General features: G+C 42.2%; 1 protein-coding gene across 1 annotated transcript in view; it reads right to left on the bottom strand.

The window, feature by feature from the left end:
• The window catches only part of tgfbr3 (transforming growth factor, beta receptor III), a 79,474-nt gene extending 58,400 nt beyond the window's left edge, over positions 1–21,074 (bottom strand). Inside the window, exons 1-2 of the mRNA XM_084067807.1 lie at positions 20,818–21,074; positions 12,588–12,738 (exon numbers count right to left, since the gene is read on the bottom strand). Of these exons, the coding sequence (XP_083923933.1) occupies positions 12,588–12,648 (61 nt within the window). The 5' untranslated portion in view covers positions 12,649–12,738; positions 20,818–21,074. The remainder of the gene's footprint in view (positions 1–12,587; positions 12,739–20,817) is intronic.
• Between the last annotated feature and the right edge of the window lie 402 nt (positions 21,075–21,476).

The raw sequence follows: 21,476 nt of genomic DNA on the forward strand, positions 1-21,476 counted from the left end.
GCCAGACAGCGTGCTCCCGATCTGCCTGGACAGACTCAACATCAACATCCCATCATCCCCGCCACTGAGGCACAGCGCTGCAGGAGAGTCCAACACAGTGAGAGGAGCAGAACCCAATGAGGATAAACACAGCTCCGTCTCTGTGAAGAGGCTAACTCAAACAGCAAAGACGACTTTTAACATTATGGTGTTAACGATTCCTCATTAAGTTGAGAAGTACTGTGTGTGTGTGTGTGTGTGTGTGTGTGTGTGTGTGTGTGTGTGTGTGTGTGTGTGTGTGTGTGTGTGTGTGTGTGTGTGTGTGTGTGTGTGTGTGTGTGTGTGTGTGTGTGTGTGTGTGTGTGTGTGTGTGTGTCTGTGTGTGTGTGTGTAAACTCTGCTATTGCCTCTCGCCTAATGTGTTCAAACGAGCGTGAAGAGTCCTTTAGTTTCTGTATTTAAATAGATGTCAGTCAAACCTTTGGAGGGGAATATTTTAACTTGCGCAAGTCCCAAAAATAGGGCAATGTGAACAAGCCACCCACACGGTCACAGCAAAATGAAAAGATGCCAGAGAAAATTAGAAAGAGAAGATACCCTGGACCTTTCAACACTATTGGCCAAGACAAGGACAGGACTGTCTGTCTTTAAGCATGAGCCAGTGGGCAGGAGGCATTTAATTGACTGTGTTGGAGGAATTAGGCCTGCACAATATCAGAGATGGATCTGAACAGATGGCCTATAATTGACATCGTCACAGGTTAAAAACCACATGTGCCTGTGTGTTCACACTGTGCGGTTTTCAGAGGGAAAGTGAGAAATTAGGGGGAGGGAGGCACTCTGTCAGAAAATTACAGACTGACCCATGTGAGTAACTCTCGTTATTACAGCAGAGAATCCCACTCAGGCTGTGGGGGAGGGCATTCAATAAGAAAGTAAGACTTGACATTTGCCAAAACTGGTATCTGGCGTATTTTCTTGAATTTTAGCCTCCAGTGTACCGTAACATTTTAAATCAAGCAGAAATCAGTAGTGCAGTGGAAATCCTTCACTTAATTGCACACAGCAGTTTGCATATATAGCCTACTCATTGTAAACAATAGACATTAGTGTCTTAAACCAGTTGTGTTTCTCCAAGATACTCATTTTGTCCCTTGTACCTTAATACCACCGCAGCTTCCTAGGAGCATTTATTATTCTCGTTACGCTTATATTGGCGGTTATCACTGAATATACACAGATTGATTCTAACAGCAACACTGGATATGACATTACAAGATATGGCATTACAAGAAGCACATGTGAAATTTATTTTCTATTGAGGGATCCTGATTGCTTTTAATCGCTTTCGAATATTCGGAAAATGCATGTGGGTTTGCCCATGGCAGGGCGAGTGGAAAGACAGGAAGTGAACATAGTAAACCCAAATGTTATTTAAGGAGAGTGAGACTGTATAAATACTGTGGATGCCAACCCGCTTCTGACATATTTAAACACACTGAGGTGCAGGCAGTGATGTCACTTGACACTATTTATATTCGTCATCAGCTTCCTACTACTGAAAATTCTGTGTTGCTGCTTCCGTGAAATTCAAGTGCTAATTACTATATGGATTTTGTTGTTGCGGTCAAACATTTGATCATTATCTAGTATCTACCCAGAGATAAAACAATTATGTATAACACTGTATGTATAATGAACTGAGGTCAGAGAAAGTTTATTGTGCAGATGAGTACCCTGTTCTTTTTCTCGCCTTTCCTCAGACCACATACTATTTCCAGGCCTGGCCTGGTTTCTAGGAATATCACAACCACAAGATCCTTCAGCTGTATAAACTAAACATCATAATGATTCAGGAATGGCCCAAGATGACCTACAGGGGCTTTTGAAGAATTAGTTGCTTTCTGGGCAGCTTCACAAACTGCCCATCTTACAGCAGGCCTACTGTATATTATGCAATACGAGGGCAACATTTGACAAAACAATTACAGACAGAAAGGTGAGGAAATAGAATAAGTTTGCTTTGCTGCCCTTCAAGCCCGGCACGATGCCAAGAGTTTGGGTACAGGAAGTGATGTCAGCCCATGTGCCAGTTAGGAACAAATCTGATATTCCCACAAAGCCATTTCCCAAGATAAACAAACATGCCCTTCCCCCAGTGTGTTTCTAGTTCCCAGCATCTTTCAGTAAAACAAAACAAAAAATATGATTTCTTCAGATGGATACATTAAGTTATGAAGGTAATTCTAGAAAACATGAACTCTTATTTCAAAAAACATAATGTGGCCTCATGTATTGAAAATCACAGTATAAAGTTTCACGAAAAAAAAGAAGTTTGAATAAGCCTGTTCATAAGGTGGGATTGATTACAGCAAAGGCAAGTAGGAGACAGGGGGATTCATAGGACTGTTGTCTGTGTCAATATGTCTGCTTTCCCAAACGGAGGCATCCTAGTTCTCATATGAACCAGGGGATTAAATCAATCCTGCTCTCTTCTCCACTGCAGGGCAAGATTCCCATGGACCATGGGCCACGCAAAAACACTTTCAGGAGCACAATATTCCGCCCGCTTGTGTTTTTCCAAGGGGCTTTGGACTAAAGAATCACTAGCCCTGCAGTGTTGTTACTGCTGTAACTCACTCACCCTCAAGCCATGGGCCACAAATACAGGAAGTGAATAAAGCCTTTCATTGGGATAGAGTGAGTTGAATCCATTGGATTGCCTATGAAAAGGATTCATCATGAAGCAATCTGGAGCAGTAAAATTGGAAAAGAGGAGGTTGTTGGAATGGGAGGAAGGGGGGGGGGGGGTGGCGGCCGGTTGCCCTGAACTCCATCAGGGAAGTCATAAACTTTCCCATCAAAGCGTGAAATCCGAGGCCAAATGTCCCACAAACCTGTCTACAGCCGAGCATCACCCAAATACTCCACAGTGACAAATTAATCCGCCGGTTAGTTGTTGGCTGGCACGAAATAGAAAAGAACCCTAGCTTCAGGGACACTGGCTGAGACCTTGTCTAGTCGAGTTAGGGAGCAAACGCGAGGATGATTACACAAGCAAAGCTTTGTTCAGTTGCAGAGCATGCTAACAGGTGCTCAAACAATAAATTATATCGCAGCAACAATCAACCCATTGACTAAAAACTGAAATCATCACATCAGTAGAGACCCATTTCTCAGAGTAGACTGAAGGTTGATTGTATATTTTGCTGCACACCGGTGCTGCACAACCAAGTATAAATAACACATTCGACTACAGCTCCTGCAGCAGTGCTCTGATATCAGTTGCAACTTTTATGTCTTTGTTCAATAAAGAGGCTGAGATGGATCTGAGAGAAGAGAGGTGTGGAAGTGATTCTTGTGGTAAAGACAAGGAGTCTGGTTTCTATTCAGCAGCTCTAAAAACTTCTATGCAGTCACCACCTGTTGGTAAAACATCTCAGAGCATGACCAATTATGAACAGCATATCGAGCAAGGGTGAACAGAGAACCCAACGTTTGGGAGGTGGGTTCTAGTCTACCTCTAAACGCAGACATAAATCAATGAGGGTCTTTGAAGAGACGGTTGACATGGCCGCGTCCCCCAAGGAACACGGGAGCCAGTGTAAAATGAGACAGCTGGGAGACCTTGACCAGAACACGTATGCACATGACGACTGAAGATTTTACAGCCTGTATTATCATAGTATATTTCTCTACTGATGGGTGCTGAGTCTGCTGACATGTGCTCTCTGGTCTTGCACTATCAAAGAGCAAAAAGCTGTCAACACAGACAGGAAGCAAGAATGTCGTCCCATTCCTGCATCTAACAAGAGGGATAGGGGCTACACAGCAACGGAGAACACAGTATGTCAGACTGTGCACAGTGCATACAGCATATCAGGGGTATAACATCCCATTTCAAAATTGCAGTAAATTGAAGCAAATTTGTATGAATATTATGTGGTTGAAGCTTTTTTTAATGGTGTTTAATGGTATTCCTTGCTGCAGGATTAAAGGGCCCCAAGATAGGAACCAACCTTGCAAACAGTGTGGAGGTGTAATGTAGGTGGTGATGGCCAACATTGAAATGTAGGTGTGATATTAGCTGACAGAACTACTAAATGTCCTGCTAGCTGAATTCTCCATTCACTGGTCAGACAGGGAAATAGAGGGCCTCTCTATGGCACTGGGAAAAGTTCTAATGAATGTACTGACACTTCAAGGGCATCTCATCCATCAACCACAGGACTGCAGCCTTTTATTCCAGCTTGGCAGGGTTTCGGGAGCATGCAGCCCCTTAACCTTGATTCATACCCAGTGGGGGTGTGGATGCCGAGTGCCACTTGTCCCGCCCTGATTCTTCTCAGTATGGTTTCTTTTCTGAATGACCTTCTCCCCCCGGCAGTCCTCAATTGTTGCTCATATTCTTCCCCTTTTCCGACGATGAAAAGCCAGGCTGGTTAATACATGACATTCCCTCCCATGTCACTTCAAGCCTTGAATAGCACTTGTTCATTCAAGTTCATTCAAGCTGTGAATCCCCGGAAAATCTAAAGCCTGATTTAAACTTGGAGGCACAACCGCGTTGCGAAGCAACACATTATTCACATTTTTCAACGTGATTTTCGTCAAGCGACATGGCCGTATAACTGAGCTTGATCCTCATTCCCAGGCTTTCTCTTGACTGGTCTGTTGAGCTGTCAATCGAAAATGTCAACAGAAAGTGCACAGATAGTTGTGTGGTAAGTTTGGGTTATAGAATATTTCCTGTGATAGCTCCATATTACATGATCCCCTTTCTTCTTGATTTTCACTCTTTTGTGTTTACTGCAGAATGTAAACACCAGAGTGTGAGGAGGAAACTGAAATTCCTCAACACCACCGGAACTCTTCTTAACCACTTAAACCCTATATTTTTGTTGACCTATCAATCTATTATTGACTCAGTCCTTTTATAGCCGATCTACAACCTCACATGAGCTTGTAGATCTATTTTCACAGAATTTTCATCTATTATGACATGTCCAGAATCAGGACGCTAGGGTTCATGTGGTTAAAGTCGTTTCACTCATGGGAGGACATCACAGACCTTGCTTACATGGTCAATGTGATGATGTTACAGGACATATAGAACACATAAGGTTGAGTAACAGGCTTCAGGGTCTATAAAACACTGAACTCCCACAAATTGGTCGTTGCACGTCATGTCAACTGTTTGAGATGTTTTTGTATGTTCTTCATCATGTTGCGACATGCCTAAAGGAGCATAAAACTCAACATGCTGGTAAGTGTCACAGTGGTATAGTAGCCTACTGTGAACTAAAATGCTTGCAGTTGCTTTCTTACTGTTACAAATCTTGAAATAATGTGTGTGCGAGTTAACAGTATGCGCTAAATATACGTGTACACACACATATAGATGGATGCACAGAGACATGCTGCGTTCACACGGGCAGATACAGTACAAAACATACAAAGATACACAGCATATTTGTAGCTTTGTATCTTTGTAGCTGAAGTTGAAACCAGCTCAACTTTTTTGTAGCTTTGTACCTGTTGCAGCTTTTGTAGCAGTTACAAACGTTGGATGTATCTTTGTATTTTCATGTTGCTGGGCTTACGAATGGTAGCCTGTATCTTTGTAGCTGCTAGTGTGAACGCAGCATAAGTTATCGTGATACATACAGAAACACATGTGCAGACACATGTAGATTACATCAGAATAAGCATGGGCTAACTCATAGTCGGACACAAACATTAGGATGGAATTACATTACAGAGTAAACAATGTCAAGAATATTTATGAATAAATGTAATTGCCATAAAATACATGCAAAACAACATGATTGCTGACAGTTGCCAGCATTGACATCCATCCCTGGGAGTTAAGATTGCAAAGAATTGTTTAAAGCTGCAACTTGATCAGATAACTTTTTACTCCTACCCAAATCTTCTGCCATACAGAAAGCTACAGAGGATACGTTGCGTGTTGAGCTTCATGCAATACCACTTGTCAACCATAGGTTCAAAATGTCCTAAATAGAACTGCAGGGAGATCAAACACAAATACCACAGTTGTGTTAGTGACATTGTATTAACATACTCTACCATACAGATTGGTTAAAACAACGCTTTATTCACCCCGCCGAAAAAGGTTATAGATTACAGCTTTAAGGTATCGAATAAGATCTGTTTGCATTTGTTTGCAGACACTAAAAAAAAAAAAAAAATCCCATTAAATGTAATAACTAAAAGCTTTTTTGAGAACCAGCGGGTTGCCTTCAAGAGTGTGTGAAGAGCAAAACAATGTCGGGCCTTTGTGCCAATGTGCAAAGCCCAGTGTGCAGGAGCCAAAGAGGTGACAAAGGGCAGGGCAGATGCAGTGGTTTCACACACGCTCAATGGGAACGCATTCCACTGGGGCTCCGTGTCTTCTTGGAGAGGGGTGGGCAAAGAAGAACGACATGTCAAATGCCACTCTGCCTCATGTATCAACACATACAAAGGACCAGGGAGGGAGGGCCCCTTCTAGACAAGCTAATAAATAAAGAATGCAGGGGGAATAATGGGTTGGCTAGACCGCTCAGTAGACAATGCACAGGATGGCTACGGACAGAACTGCGAAATGAAATACAACAGATGACCAATTTAAGGAAATAATAATAGATAGTAGGGCTACATCAACAGATTAGCGGTTATTCTATCGATTACTTTTCGATTAATCAAATAATCTTAGTGGGTTTTCTTCATCATAAAAAACTTGTGACTGATGTGCAGCTGAGATAAAGTACTGCTTTTCTCTAGTTTCAGTTTTGACCTCAGTTGTGTGCTGAAGCTTCAAAGGCAGACAGACGCCAGCTCCTGCAACAGCACATTACTCTGTGAGGGGATATCCTGGTGGGGAATATGTCAGATAGTTATACTTATTCCCCCGACAGCACCTACGTACGGTCTTTTTAAAAGACCTTTAAATAAATTCAAAGATATCAGATATTTTTTAAATTAGGCCGATGCCCTTTCGGAACGATTCCTGTTGGGAACGCATGCCCCTCCGGTTATGCAATACCCGTTGCACCCGTTGTCAGAGTACCCATTGTCAGAGTACTTTTTGCAGTGCCCATTATCATAGTACTCGAAGGCCAGTCTGACATCAGCACATGTCACATTGATGACATCAGGGATCTCCATGTACAGTATGAGCATAAAAGGGACCCAGAAAGACAGACAGACAGACAGACTCAGAGATACTTGGATTTTTGATTCTAGACAACCGCTGATCCAACCGACTTCCCAGATGGCACAACCCACCCTCGTGTTCTCTGTGATACTCAAACCAAGTTTTAAGTTGATCGGTCGGACAGTCCTCAAGTAATACGCGAAGCACACACAGATTCTGTGCATTTATAGATAGATAACAAAAAAGGCAGTAATAGCAGAAATAGCAGATAGCAGATCTACAAGCAGCTCACAATGGATCGATGCATTTTGAGCTGGTAGATCTTCTATTATTGCTATTATGCGCTCGCACAACAAAGACTTAAGTGGTTAAACACGAGGCTTATCTCTTAATGTCTATGTGTGTGTGTGTGTGTGTGTGTGTGTGCGTGCGTGTGCGTGCGTGTGCGCGTGTGTGCGTGCGTGCGTGCGTGCGTGCAGGTATATGCGTGCATGTGAGCTACTCAGGCAAAAAGTATTATCTTATTTATTGCACAAGGACGGCCTAGTGTCATTGGAAGCATGCCACTATTTTCCAAAGAAATGTTCCGACATCGGGACACAGTCTTTCAGCACAACTTATCTGAGGGGGGATGGTGGGGGTGGAGGTGAGGCCCCGAGAGGGTTTGGTCTGACGAAAGACACCACCTGGTAGCCTTCAGCTGGCGTCCTACGCTAAGACTGTTTTCACAGATAATACCATCACCAGGCAGGCTTAGAGTTACACACTCACAAGTTATCGCCTCTTCAGTTCTGTAGGTAACAGATGTTAAAATTAGGATCTACTTGACAAAACAAAAAAAAATAGGGATCTCTAATAGAACCCGACCGATGGCAGAGTTTTGGGTCTGATGACTATATCGAGTCCTATACCACAGATTACCGATGTTGTGACCGATATAACATAGAGGTGTGCATAGTTAAGCATTGTTTGATTTGACATTTTTATTCCCCTCTGGTGGACACTGGGCACATTGGATAGAGTGACACAGTAGGCTACATACCTACTGTACACAGACAAACAGACAGCTTCATTATTACAATAGCTTCGCAGTCACGCTTCGCACGGCTCCACTATAAAGGGGTATTGCTTGGTGATTGCACAAGACAGACAACTCATCAAGCATCTCTCCCAAACAGGAAATCCAAGTTCTTATCGAGGATAGTGGGAGTTGAACTCATTTATTGTGGTTCTCCATTTCTTCAATGAAGTCACACTCCACATTACTCTCTTACACTCTCCCAGCTCCAGCAGTGTGCATTTTACTTTTTTTTTTCATAAGCCAGTGAAACACAATGGAAAATGCAGGATCACCCCAGCTGTCTCCCATTACGGGCTCTGGCTGAAATTATTTACATGGCTGCTTACTGGAACTATGGAGGGAGAGGGAGGGGACGTATGTATATGTGCGCTCTTATTGCAAGGCTGGGGAGGTACTGAGCGTACGTGTGATGTGACTTGTTTATCTACAGAGACCACAGGTCCCATGCAGTAGATCTATCCACTCCGCCTTTGTGTGTGAGTGAGTGAGTGAGTGAGTGAGTGAGTGAGTGAGTGAGTGAGTGAGTGAGTGAGTGAGTGACTGACTGACTGACTGACTGTCTGTCTGTCTATCAGAATGAGAAATTGGTTAAATTGACCACAAGCCAAAGCCTCACCTTTGCACACAGTTTTAAGAAATCCCAAATCCACCCACAAGCCAACATGTAGATTGCCTTTCATTAACCACAGATAATAAAACGGAGTAACCATCGGCTCAATTATAAACCAACGCAGGGCATTGGGTTCCTCGCTCTTCTCCTCGCTGGGATTGTTGAGATAAAGGGCTCGCCATGGGGGAGGGCAGATCTGTAATTAGAGACACACGGGACTCCCGTTGCTATGTAAACATCTCTACCACTCTCCCTAGCAGCAGCGCGCGGCCTCTGTGCCGTGCCGCTCTGACTCCGCGCATGAATCACGCGGCAACATCTGGGTTTAACGCGCTGGGAGGACCTTGGCATGCTGTACGTGTGTGGAGTGTGTCTTTTTGGACTGGCCGACCCATTGCTACGTCTGCCTCTCTCCTCCTCTCTCCTCTCGGGTTACAGCAGTTGCACAACAGGGTTTTTGGCAGTCCCCACTGCCTGAAAGGAAGGCCTGCGGATAGCAATGAGAGTCCAACTTTTCGCTCAACTGTGGTTGAAAGCATTAACGACTGCTTTTTTGGCACATGGAAGCATCAGTGAGCAATATACTGTACAGAGTTGTGGAGTTTTCCACTAAAGGTACATAAAAAAAGCAAAAAAAGAGCGCTGTACAGGAAAGATAAGCATCTTTAAGCCAAATTTATACTTCATTTTACGACAGTGTCACTCGCCAAAAATAACTGATTTTCAAGAAAAAACTCGAGACGATCGCCCTGCGTATGGTTGGACTTTGAAAAAGAGGGAGATCACTATCTGTGTTTGCTGTATCTGTGCATTTGGCACTCCCGCTCTAACGTCTAAAGAGAGATCCTCACCAATTGTGTTCTCCTCCATCGAGCCACAGCAGGATAATACAAACTATGGAAATACATGGCAGGAGGGGAAAGTGTCTCTGCGCTCAACGTGCGTGTGCGTGTGCGTGTGCGTGTGTGTGTGTGTGTGTGTGTGTGTGTGTGTGCGTGTGTGTGTGTGTGTGTGTGTGTGTGCGCCTTCAGCAAACCACCAGCTCAGCGTTGTGCCTCCAGTACAACCAGCATCCTGTCGGAGCTGTTTTTGGCAAGTGTCTCAAATTAATATCTGGCACGGCTCCCTCACATGGCTTTATTTCATTGCGAAACCTGAAGTCTGCACAAAAAAATGTAAAATAAAATGACCATAATATATCCTTCAGAAAACAGAGGATTTGGCAAGGTGGGGAGAGGCATATGGAAAATGGCAATAGAGTCACACACACAAAAAAAAGCCCAAACAGTAAAAGGAGAGGAAAGCAGTAGAGCAGACACTTGGAAAGGTGGATGTCAAGGTGCTTCTTGTGTGACTTCTAAGAGTTATGGTGAGGCCTCGATCCTGGATCGCATTACGATGAGCGAAGACTCATCGCAGACAAATCTAAACATTACGTAAGAACTCTCCTGACAAGTTTAGAGGCAGATGTGGCTGTTTACACAGATGCTGCAAAATGATGTGGCATAGACGACAGAGTACAGAGACAGAGAGGGAGGTGAAAGATGCCAAGGTGATGCTGCATGCCACTGCTGTGGTAACCAAGGAGGTTTGTAAACACCACATGTAAATGAGGTGATATTCTCCAACCTTAAAAATGTATCAGTGGACAATAACTTAAACCACTGATTCTCAGAATTAATTGAACTGTGAGAGTGTACAAATTATGGTTATGGGTCCAATGTTCCACTTGTTCCTTTTCCCAAGCCCAGTTCTCCAGCATCGTGGAGACGTGGACGGAACCTCGCTAAAGTCCATTTCTTCCAAATTAGCGTAGTCACCCTGAGCACAGAGGTAGTGCATGGCATGACCAAACTCATGGAAGTACGTCACCAAATCATTGTGCTTCAGTAGGGCAGGGGCATCGGCCTTGGGTTTGCTGAAGTTGGTCACTATGGCAGTGACAGATATCTGTCTGCTCCCATCAGAGAGAAGACACCCACGCTTCACTTCGCAGCAATATGCAGGACCAAGCGCTTTTCCCTCTCTGGTGAACAGGTCAAGGCAGAACTGTCCAACTGTCTGTCCAGAGGAGCAGTCGGTGACACAGTACAGAGTGACATCAGGATGCCACACGGGGCACCAGTACTGTAGATGTGTCATGACCGAAGGAATCCAGGGAAAATATATTTTGATTGTACGACCTAGAGTTCAAGAGTTATAGGCCAAAACATGAAACACCCTGTTATAGCGGCATCATTAGGCTGATTTGAAACATTTGGGGCAGAGGTTCTTCCTTGGCCTACTGGGAGTGTGTCTACAGTATGTGCCAAGTTTTACACCAATCCGCCCAATAATGCCGGAGATTAGCTGACCGAAGGACACACAGATGGACAGGAGCGAAAACATAGTCTCCTGCGGTCAGCCGTCCGGCCTAGGGGAGACAACAATGCTGGCAGGCTTTTTCCATAAGGAAGAGTTCAGTGGAAATGTTTGTGCAAAAGTTCATTGTGTTTGAGATCCAGGCATTGTGGGAGAAATACAATTTGAACCAAAGTAGATGCTACCTACACTGCTATTGTTTCTGTAACAGTGAGCGACAATTCTCTCTAGTGTGGTTTGAACCTCCAAAGAGAGAGTAGAAAAAGAATCACTCGAATAATAGCTAAGAGGCGGCGATCAAACTGGAGGCCTTGAGAAAACACAAGCCCACCAAAATATGAGATAATACATCTTTAGCTCCTTCTTGTGTTTACACCATTGACAGGGTTGCAGGGTTCACACACCCCATGGTCCAGCACACCTTGCACACAGCGGCTATGCATTGTTTGACAGGGCAACTTGAAGTTGTATAACAAGAAGGATGGTCTCAGTGCCCCAGATTAACAATGTTTATTTTTTTCACTCCTGACAGAAGTTCATATTCACATAAATGAATTGGTCTCTTCTAGGTCATTACAGCACACGCTTTAACCACTTTCAACCTGGCATCCATATTTTTGGCATGTCATTTTAGCTTTTGAACATTTCCAACAACGACATATGACAAAGTATATACTGTAGGGCTTAAGTGGTTAAAACAACAAAGAATGATGCAGGTTTAATTTGCTATGCACTGTGGGATGAAGTGGATGCCTGGAGTAAATAAAGTTATCCATGAGAGCTGGTATGCTTTATGAATGTGATATACTGCAGATTCAGATCAACCACAGGTTTTCTGCATGCATCTTTATAGCCGTTTACTTGTTTAGTTTCGTTTTCTTCTCCCTCCCAGATCGGTTTGTACTGCCAATATCAATAAATTATTGGGTCTTTGCCGTTGTGTAAATATTCAACAATTTGGCAGATACATATGGACACGCTGTGAGATTGAAACTGTCAGCACTTTCTTAATGCAAATCCCCCCCACAAACACACACACCCACACACAAACCCCTCCTCAATACTCTGTCTAGGGCGGAGAAAGACATGCTGGGAGATACAGCGGAAAATCCCATAGCATGGGGAAATTTGCGATTGCTTGACAAAACAGGCAACACTAAGAACACCACGATGGGGCCTGTAATGCAAAACTGACATGGGAGTGTTCTGCACTGTGGGCCTTGATGCCTTATGAAGACTTGAGTGTGCTTATCCCTGCACAACAAAAATGACATACCGTTCCACTCAGAGAGGAAAGCATTTCACTCACTTAGATGCATATACAAACATTCTAACAAAAACATGCAAACATGATGGAGCCACTCCATTCTCTGAGCTCATACAGAAAAATAACTTACCTGCTGATGCCAGGCAACACATGGCAAGAAGTATCAAGGGACGTTTGCATGTTCCGGCCATCGTCTTTTTATATCCTCCTCCTTGCTTTCACAATGACACCTTCGTATGAAGCAGTCTAAGGGGATACGGATTACGGCCTCAACGCGCCAGCTGCAAAGAGAATCACAACAAGGAAGAGTCAGTGGATGGCGGTGGCAGGGTTTGATTTGTAACACAAAACTGAATAGGGGAAATATTCTTAACCACTTAAAGCAGCACTATGTAACTTTCCTCTTTTACCCTGGGTTTGAACCCGGTTTCCTTTGCAAGTGCTGACATTTTTACCATTGAGTTAATAGAGCCGGCCTGCTTGCTTGGGGGATGAATTGAATCTTGACAATCAGGTCAAAATTCGAGTCAGATCCTGTGTCTAGGTGAGACATGACCTCTGACACAATATAAATGTCTCAATAGAAGAGCAGGGAGACAAAATACAACCACCCCAATTGTATTTACAAAAGTTATATTGTATTAACATAGGCTACTAACTCTACCAAACAGATTGGACTAAATTACATTTTATTCATTAAAAAAAGTTACATAGTGAGGCTTTAAGCCTCTATACTTAGTTGTACGACCAATTGTGAAAATACGTGATCTACAAGCTCACAACGCTACATACAACGTGAGTTGTATGTAGTATGTAGTTGTATGTAGATTGAGTTTGTGACACATTTGAACACATAAAAAAAATGTGCCCAAATAGGGTTATTCTTTATTACAATTTGATTTAGCCTAATGAAATTGTGATATTATCATACATAAATATCAAACATATTAGTCTACATTTCCCAAAAGGAAATGCATATTTAATTCAGTCTGAGCAGAAACAGGGCTAAAACATATCCCACCAGTGATAAAAACGAATAACCAGAGGGGGGACATCAAAAGCAGAGGCATGGACCCCCCCCCCCCAGCAAAATTAACCCCTGGGTGATACTGTTCTAGTAGCATGACCAAACTGCAGGGAATTGGGGCCTGTATAATATCCTCCGTGGCACTGATGAGGTGAGACAGGGGAGACAGCGGTCTGAAGAACGGGGGATTAAACTAGGAGGGCTAATTGGACGTCACGCAAGCTTCAAAGCACTGCATACAGCACACACCTTCCCTTGCCCACCGCCGGTCAGAGAGAGCATGGGATGGCGAGCTGGCTTGCTGGGTGCGAAACACTTGTTGAACCTGACACAGGTTATTCAACAGACTTTAATTAAGAATGTCAGGAAATACTGGGTCCTCCGGTGGGGTCTTGAGTAAGCAGCTTAGTGCAACCGTGCTAAACGCCATGGCCTTGGCTGAACTCTTAACCGGACTGGTCCACACTGACCACCATGTCAGGGAGAAGAGATGCATTCTGCAAGCCAGGAATGACAAGCCTTTTGAAATAGAGGGTCTACTTTTATCTCAGAAGATGAAGATCAGAGATATCTACAGCATAAACCAGCAAGGTACAGTATGTACATGAAGTTAGACATAAGGCACAAGGTGGTAACACTTTGATAGGTTTCCGGAAAATAGCCAATCTACAAGCTCACAACCATATCGCAGCGTGACACGTTGTGAGCTTATAGATCTGCTATTTCCGTCAAATGTTCGCCCCAGAATACTGAGGCTAGAGTTTGTGTCGTTAAGTATAGGATCTACAATCGTGATAACAAATTAAATGCAGATTAAATCGACTTGAATAGTTTCAAATACAGTGTGAATTGACTTTGAGATGGTATTCATCACTCTGGTGGTTCTTGTCCACATTTGGAGCACAGAATTGTTTCTAACAAGACCAGATGTTATGGATTTAATGGATTATTGAAGCGTATCTCAAACAGTTGGAAGTGCCTCCTAGAGGGGGATGACTGAACTGCAGGAGGGTGCAAAGACGTGAAGAAAAAGGGGAGAAGAGACCACAGATACTCTGCAATTTTCTGCTGACCGCTTTTACAACAAATGCTTTAAATATTCATTCCACAGTGACATGTTGTGTACCAAATGACAAGATGCAGACTCCAAGTCTACATTTTCTGTAAATGGATAGAAACGTCAATATTTATTACTGTAAGTTACACACATCTAAAGTTTTATCCTGACATGAGTCACATGACATCATCGAGGCTGTTCATTCCTGTTCTCACCACAGTAACCACAGTCAGTCTCAACCTTTTGTCAAATACGGAAGATTTTATTTTTTAAGAGGATGTTTTAGATAAATAAAGTTAAATAAAGTTTGTAAATGCAGGAATCTTCACAGCAAAGGTGTGGTTCATTAACATACATACGCTCCTCACAAAGGAGCTATGCACTGAAGTTGTAGTTGCAATAGCTTTCATGTCCTACCCAGCATTTAAAAAGTCGGGACATCAGGTATTGCATGACAGACCAAATTTTTACCACTGCCAATAAACCGGCTTCCCCATTTGGTATGGGGACCGAGTACTGCCTGAGCTTCAGGCAGTACTACCAGGGTCAAAATTTCTCAATGGAAATGGAGGCAGACCAGTTCCAACCACTGCAAATGTGCTATTTATATTATGTTATAGTAACTGTACCATACAGATACAGAAGATTGCAGCTTTACAGTCTAAATTTATCAATTATTGATGTTTAAAGTCAAGAATATAAATGAGCCTAGGTAATTTGCTTTCATAAAGTGACTGCTGACTAGTAATCAACTGGACCTACATCTTCTATGCTCATGTCATTCCTGAGCATGACTTCTTGGATTCACAGTTTTGTCTTTTACTGGTGCATTGCCTGACAGCTAGCATATCATGGGCTATGCCCATCATTACTGGAAATTATGAGGATTACACAAAATGAAAGGTAGTTTAAGAACTGTAGTACAAAACCACAAAACAACACAAAGTCTTTCAGAACACAGTAATTATAGAGTTTGACAAGCATTAGCACCACTAAACACAAAAACATTCTAAAATAGTGACATGAGCTACCTTGTTCGGTTATCTAGCTCAGTGTTTTTCAAAGGTGGGTGGCAAAATCTATGAAGTTGGTCCCTCATTTCTCTGCATTATACATGCTACTGTATGTAGAAAAGAAAACTACACCACAGTCAATTTCATTAGATTCACTTTTTCAAACTGGCATGATTGGCATCCCTATTTTGGTGTCATTACAGGTGAAATTCTTCAAAACAATTCCAAACATTGCGAACATAGCAGATTGGCTATTTTCGTGGAACAAAAGTACAAAATAAGGCATAAGTTATTTTGACCATGAATCTGTATGGTAGAGTATGTGAATACAATATAACTAACACAACTGCTATCATTGTATTTGGTCTCTCTGCACTTCTATTGAGAATTTTAGATCCTGTGATCTAGTACGACCACTACTGGCTGAAAAGTGGCACTGACCCAGGTTAGAATCCCCAGTAGGACATGAACATTTTAGAGTCAGAGTGCAGGCCAGAGTGCCGGTTTAAGTGTTAAATGTTACCCAGAAAAATGGGATTGCTTGCAATATTGGCTTGCTTCCATGCCTTTATGAAAACAAAAATAAATCCAACTACAATACAGGCATGTGCACAAAGTAAGAGAAACAAGTGACCGGTGGTGCTACTGTATAAAAGACAATCGCTCATGCTTATCAGTTAACAATTAACATGCATGCTGAGTTGAGACTTCAGTGACAAGCATATGAGCACAGAGCGAGTGGGAGGAACAGATGGAGCCCTATGCAGACCTGACTCATTTGAGGTGAACCGTAGAGGGCGCATGGGAAGCAAGATGCACAAAGCGCTAAGGTGCATCACTCTGTAGCGCAAGCAGCTGCACAGGACAAAAGAGTCTTTCACTCTCTGGCAGCTGCAGGGGCCTGGGAAGTCATTTTGGAGGATCACGACAAATATTACACTTCCAGCTAGTCAAGGAGAGCCAATGCCCTTCGTTTGATTTGTGCCCACCCCCCCACCACCACCACCATCCCACGCCATACACTCCACCTCCACCCCAGGACTAAATGGAGGTAAACTGAGTTGAGCTCTCTGCCGTGAGCCAAAGGCCACATCAAAGGAAAGTTCAGATCTGCACCCAAACTATAAAGTGCAATCTCACCCATTTGTAACACCACAGATTGGAAACCAGTGTTCAGTTATAAGGCAGAGGACATAACTGATATAAATGCACACAATAATAACCAATATAGATTTTCCAGTTTCCATTACTGTAAATATTGCCACGGCAACATGACCTGGAGACCAAAGTCTCATGACCCGGTTCTGGTCTTGATTATATGGGTTTCCACCCAAACGGATGCCCCGCGCCGGTTCTGTTGCTTTAGCAGTCGAATCACCTCATGTGACTTTTCCTCAACCTTAACCGCCTAAGCAGAGCAACCATTTAGCTCGAAAAGCGATCTGGAAAATACATCACAACACGCAGACCCCGGACCCTAGAAAGTAGGCTACTCCACACCACAGTCTGTTCAGCTCAATGCAGTCGTCTAAGGTAGACGTGTGGTCACTGGTCACTTTAAGGTGAAAGGCCTTGATTACAATAGGCTACATCTGTGCCATCACAGAGTAATATCCTAGATAAGCGGCCTTGGACCCAGAGGCATATTGCATCACAATGTCCTGAGTAATACTTGATTTATGCTCCGTCGTATGACGGGGGTCACACGCTGAAAATAGCTGATCTACAAGCTCATAACGTGTTGCAGCCACAACGAGTTGTGCGATTGCTTGACTATTTGCAGAACACGACACTGTCATACGATGATATTTGGCTTTAACCCAAATAAAACCGGGAAAGCATCTGTGTCATTTCAGATTTTAGCTATATATACAGTATAGCAACATCATTTTTTCAGAAAACTAGGATTTAGAACAGTACGGTACAGTACAGCTGTAATAATCTTGAACAATTAAAAAAATAATTACACAAATCTTCTGGGGTCCCTGGCACACAACATTTTTAGATGGGCGGTCCGCGGCCAAATACATATAATTTTGGGGGTCCATGGCACGAAAAAGTTTGAGAAGGCGTTTGTAGAATCGGCCTCAAGTCTTAATGGGTTAAGAGGCAAGTGTCTCTCCCAATAATGCCTTTATCTTTGCTGAACTTTGCATGTACAGTAGGCTATACACAAAACTGTCTGTTCCCACAAACTCACAACCTAAACGCAACTCTCAAATGCAAACTTTGGGCTAGTAGTGTGTGTGTATTACTCTTATGAGTCAAAGCAAATTAAGCAGCCTACTGTAATGTACAGTATGTAGTTTACATAAGCTACAGCAATACACCTTTATCCTTCAAACAGCACAGAGCTGAGCAGTCACAAGCACCCAGTGACAGAACACACAGTCTTGATGCATGTCATGACGCATTGTTTCAGGCAAAGCCTCAACTTGTGTGACTTTCCTGACTTAACGATGAGTCAGTGAGTGAACCCATCTAAACATGTTTTAGAACGCGTACATGACACGTCTGTGCCCGTCATTGGCTTATAGTTTTTTTAAGTTTAAGTTTTATACCTCAAGAAGCACATGTGCCCTGTTCCTGCACTGGCCTAGGATTGAGTCCCACTATAGCCGTATCTGTTGTATCTCCCCTACACTGTGTCCACTAGGGCTGGGATATATATCAAGATTATATCGATATGGTGATATGAGACTAGATATCGTCCGGACTGTGGGATATCGTAATATGGTTTAATCACTTAAGCACTGTTTTATACTTTCAAATCTTTTCAAAATAGCAAAAATTGAATTTTTGCTATCTTCAAGCTCACATCATGTTGTGCACATTATGTGCCCACTGCCCATGGACACATTAGCACATCCTGAACTCCATAAATTCATGCACCACACTACATGACTTCATACACACCTCATACTATGGACCGCAATGGAAACAAGCTGTAAGCTTTTTTGCGTTATTCTTTTGATTATGTTACTGTGACATATGTTTATTTCATGATTAATAAAGATATCAATCAATCAATCAAGAGTTGCATCGCAGAATGTTGTGAGCTTGTAGATAGGCTATTTTGGAAGGAAAAAATATATATAGTATTGCCACAAAATTGATATTGAGGTATATGGTCATAAATATCATGATATTTGGTTTTGTCCATATCACCCAGCCCTATAGTCTCCACTTGAGATTGATTTCCCCACTGTGTAGCTCAGTGAGGAAGAATAAAATAGGCTATACCTCGGCTACATTGTAAATGAAGGCTTGCCCATCAATTTTACTTCCAAGTTTTAAATAAAGGTTATGATGAAGATGATGATAATGATGATGACAAAGGGGAATAAAGTTAGAAAAATATTACTCATGTCTGCTTGTTCCAAAGCATCACAATGTTATGTTCTTATACAGGTAGTTATGGGGAATGGAAAAGGGTGGGCTTATTTACATTGATATTTTGTTCTATGATTTATGCAGACCAATGTGCAGATGTGTTGGATAGCCTATCTGTTACTCTACATACAAGTTTTACACTTGTAACAGCTAGTGATATAATGGCCAATTTGAAATACTAGCTCTGAGGAATAAGTCCTGGAAAAAACAGGCGAATACATTTTGAATACTTGACAAGAACAAGAGAAAAATCAGATAGTGTTCACATTAAGGCTGGCTAAGCCTTGGGACAATCTGAATATTTAGAATGATGTTCTATAGATTGTTGGAAAATAGTAAATAATGGTTTGTAGCTTTCAAAATAATAACTGACATTATTTCCACTTTCCAGAAAATGACTATTGAGATAAAAGGTTAAACGATGAAATGTGTTTGTTCTTTCCATGAACATGAGCATTTAATCAATTTACTTCATGATAATGACTCAAAATCGTACACTCAATGTATATCCCAGTACATTCCTAATCATCTCTAAACAAAAGGTGGGTACAGTATAGAGATTGGAAAAACGGATCAGTTTCTCAGCCCACTACAAAAAAGGCCCAGCTGATTATTAATAGCGAGGTGTCTGTCTGAGGATGAGCTTTATACCAATATAATGTCTTGGATTTTGAGAGGAGCCCGAGCTCGTCACCTGCAGTGAATGGTGAATTATTCATTAATTACTAATTGCCTCATGGTCATTCAGCTATAGCTTCATTTACATTCACAACAGCAGTATCCTGTAAAATATTTGGTCTGTATAATCTAGTATGTAATTCAATTGATCATGTTTCCGCGACTCCCAAAGCATTCCAACACATGCAGGCGATGTCTTTATAACTGAGATCTACGATCTGAGACTGCAGGACGAAGTGATGGTTGCTCAGTCACAGAACAGAAGCATGGACAGGACTGTCAACAAAAAGGGAGGGCACGCAGGCTCGCACTTTTCTATCCGCTGACAATAACAATTCCCAATCGCAAATGATCAGTGGTGGTAAAAGTAGCCTACTCAAAATCATTACTTAGATAAAGTACCAATTGCTGCAATGTAAAAATGCTCTGTTACAAGTAAAAGTCCGGAATTTACTTGAGTAAAAGTATTGGCATCAAAATATACTTAAAGTAGGACCAAAAGTAGAAGTACCTACTCATTATGCAAAATATTTCAAGTTTTCAAAAGTAGAAAATGTATGTCAATCTTTTGAAAATAGCAGACATAGCTCACAATGCTTGCATCGTGATGCATTGTGAGCTTGTAAGTTGTAGATCGGCTATTTTCAGTATTGAAAATTGTAAATATACAGAAGAAAGTTTTTTAAATACCTCAAAATTGTACTTAAGTAGGCTACAGTACTTGTTACTTTACACCACTGATGGACAGTCAACAACAAGGGAGGACGTGCAGGGCAGGCTCGCACTTTTATATCCACTGACAACAAGAATTCCCAATGTAAATGATGAACACTAAACGTGCCAGATTTTCTGGAATTCAAATAATAAGCCTTAACAAGCCGATATGAATATGATATGGACATCATCTATACAACTAGAAACGTTATGATAACGATGTCACAACAGATTCCTGGATATGAAATGATCTGAAGTTGAACTCTACAAGTTTCTCGGGTCTATAAAACTAGACAGATGTTGAGCTCATATTCAACTCCCTTTTGACATACATAGCGATAGCGAAGATATATTACGATATTCATAAGCAACAAGTATATTTGTCGAACAGTCTTGTGATGCGGGTATTTCTTTAAAAAAAAGAAAGGAAATAAACAAACAATGTATATTTGATGATTTACTTGAAGATCTGACGTACCATGCAAATGATCTTCAGAGAATGTCCCAAGCAGAGCCTACAGTCTAACACGGTTCAAGTTGCTGTCTGTCGCTCTCACAGTTGGATGCGAAAGTTTTTTGTGTCGTATATTCGTTCCTCTGTCGGCGTTAAGAAGGAAATCACAGCATTCCGTTGTTGTAAAAACAGCCGTGGACGGAGATGCTGTTTAACAAACATCTGAATAAACACAGTCCTGCCTCAAAACTTTTAAACACTTATCTCTCCTTTCTAGCTGTGTGTACTTCATTTGGGGGTGGGGCTTGAGGGAGGAGGCTGTGGTCGGGGGACGCCTGCAGCACAGCACAATTTTATACCGGGGGTCTACCAGGGGTCTTCAACGTTTTTCAGTCCAAGCAAGGACCCCCTTAGGGCCTTAGCTGAGAGAGAGATGAAGCAGGGACCCCCACTACATATTGTATACAATTGTGTTACAGATTAAACTTTTTCAGAGTTTTCATACAAAGCTTTATAGACTTTGACACATATTATCTCTTCTATGTTGGATTCATGCTGATGTGTATTTTCAGACCTTTTAAACACTCAATATTTAGTCGTTGGCTCTGTTCTGTACTTGATCTGCTCTTTTCCCCTCGACGCCAACTCTCCGAAAATAGCTCACGGTAGGTGGCTGCAATTGG

The sequence above is a fragment of the Gymnoscopelus microlampas genome (genome assembly GCF_963454915.1).
Source record: "Gymnoscopelus microlampas genome assembly, chromosome: 9".
NCBI classification, from domain to species: domain Eukaryota; kingdom Metazoa; phylum Chordata; class Actinopteri; order Myctophiformes; family Myctophidae; genus Gymnoscopelus; species Gymnoscopelus microlampas.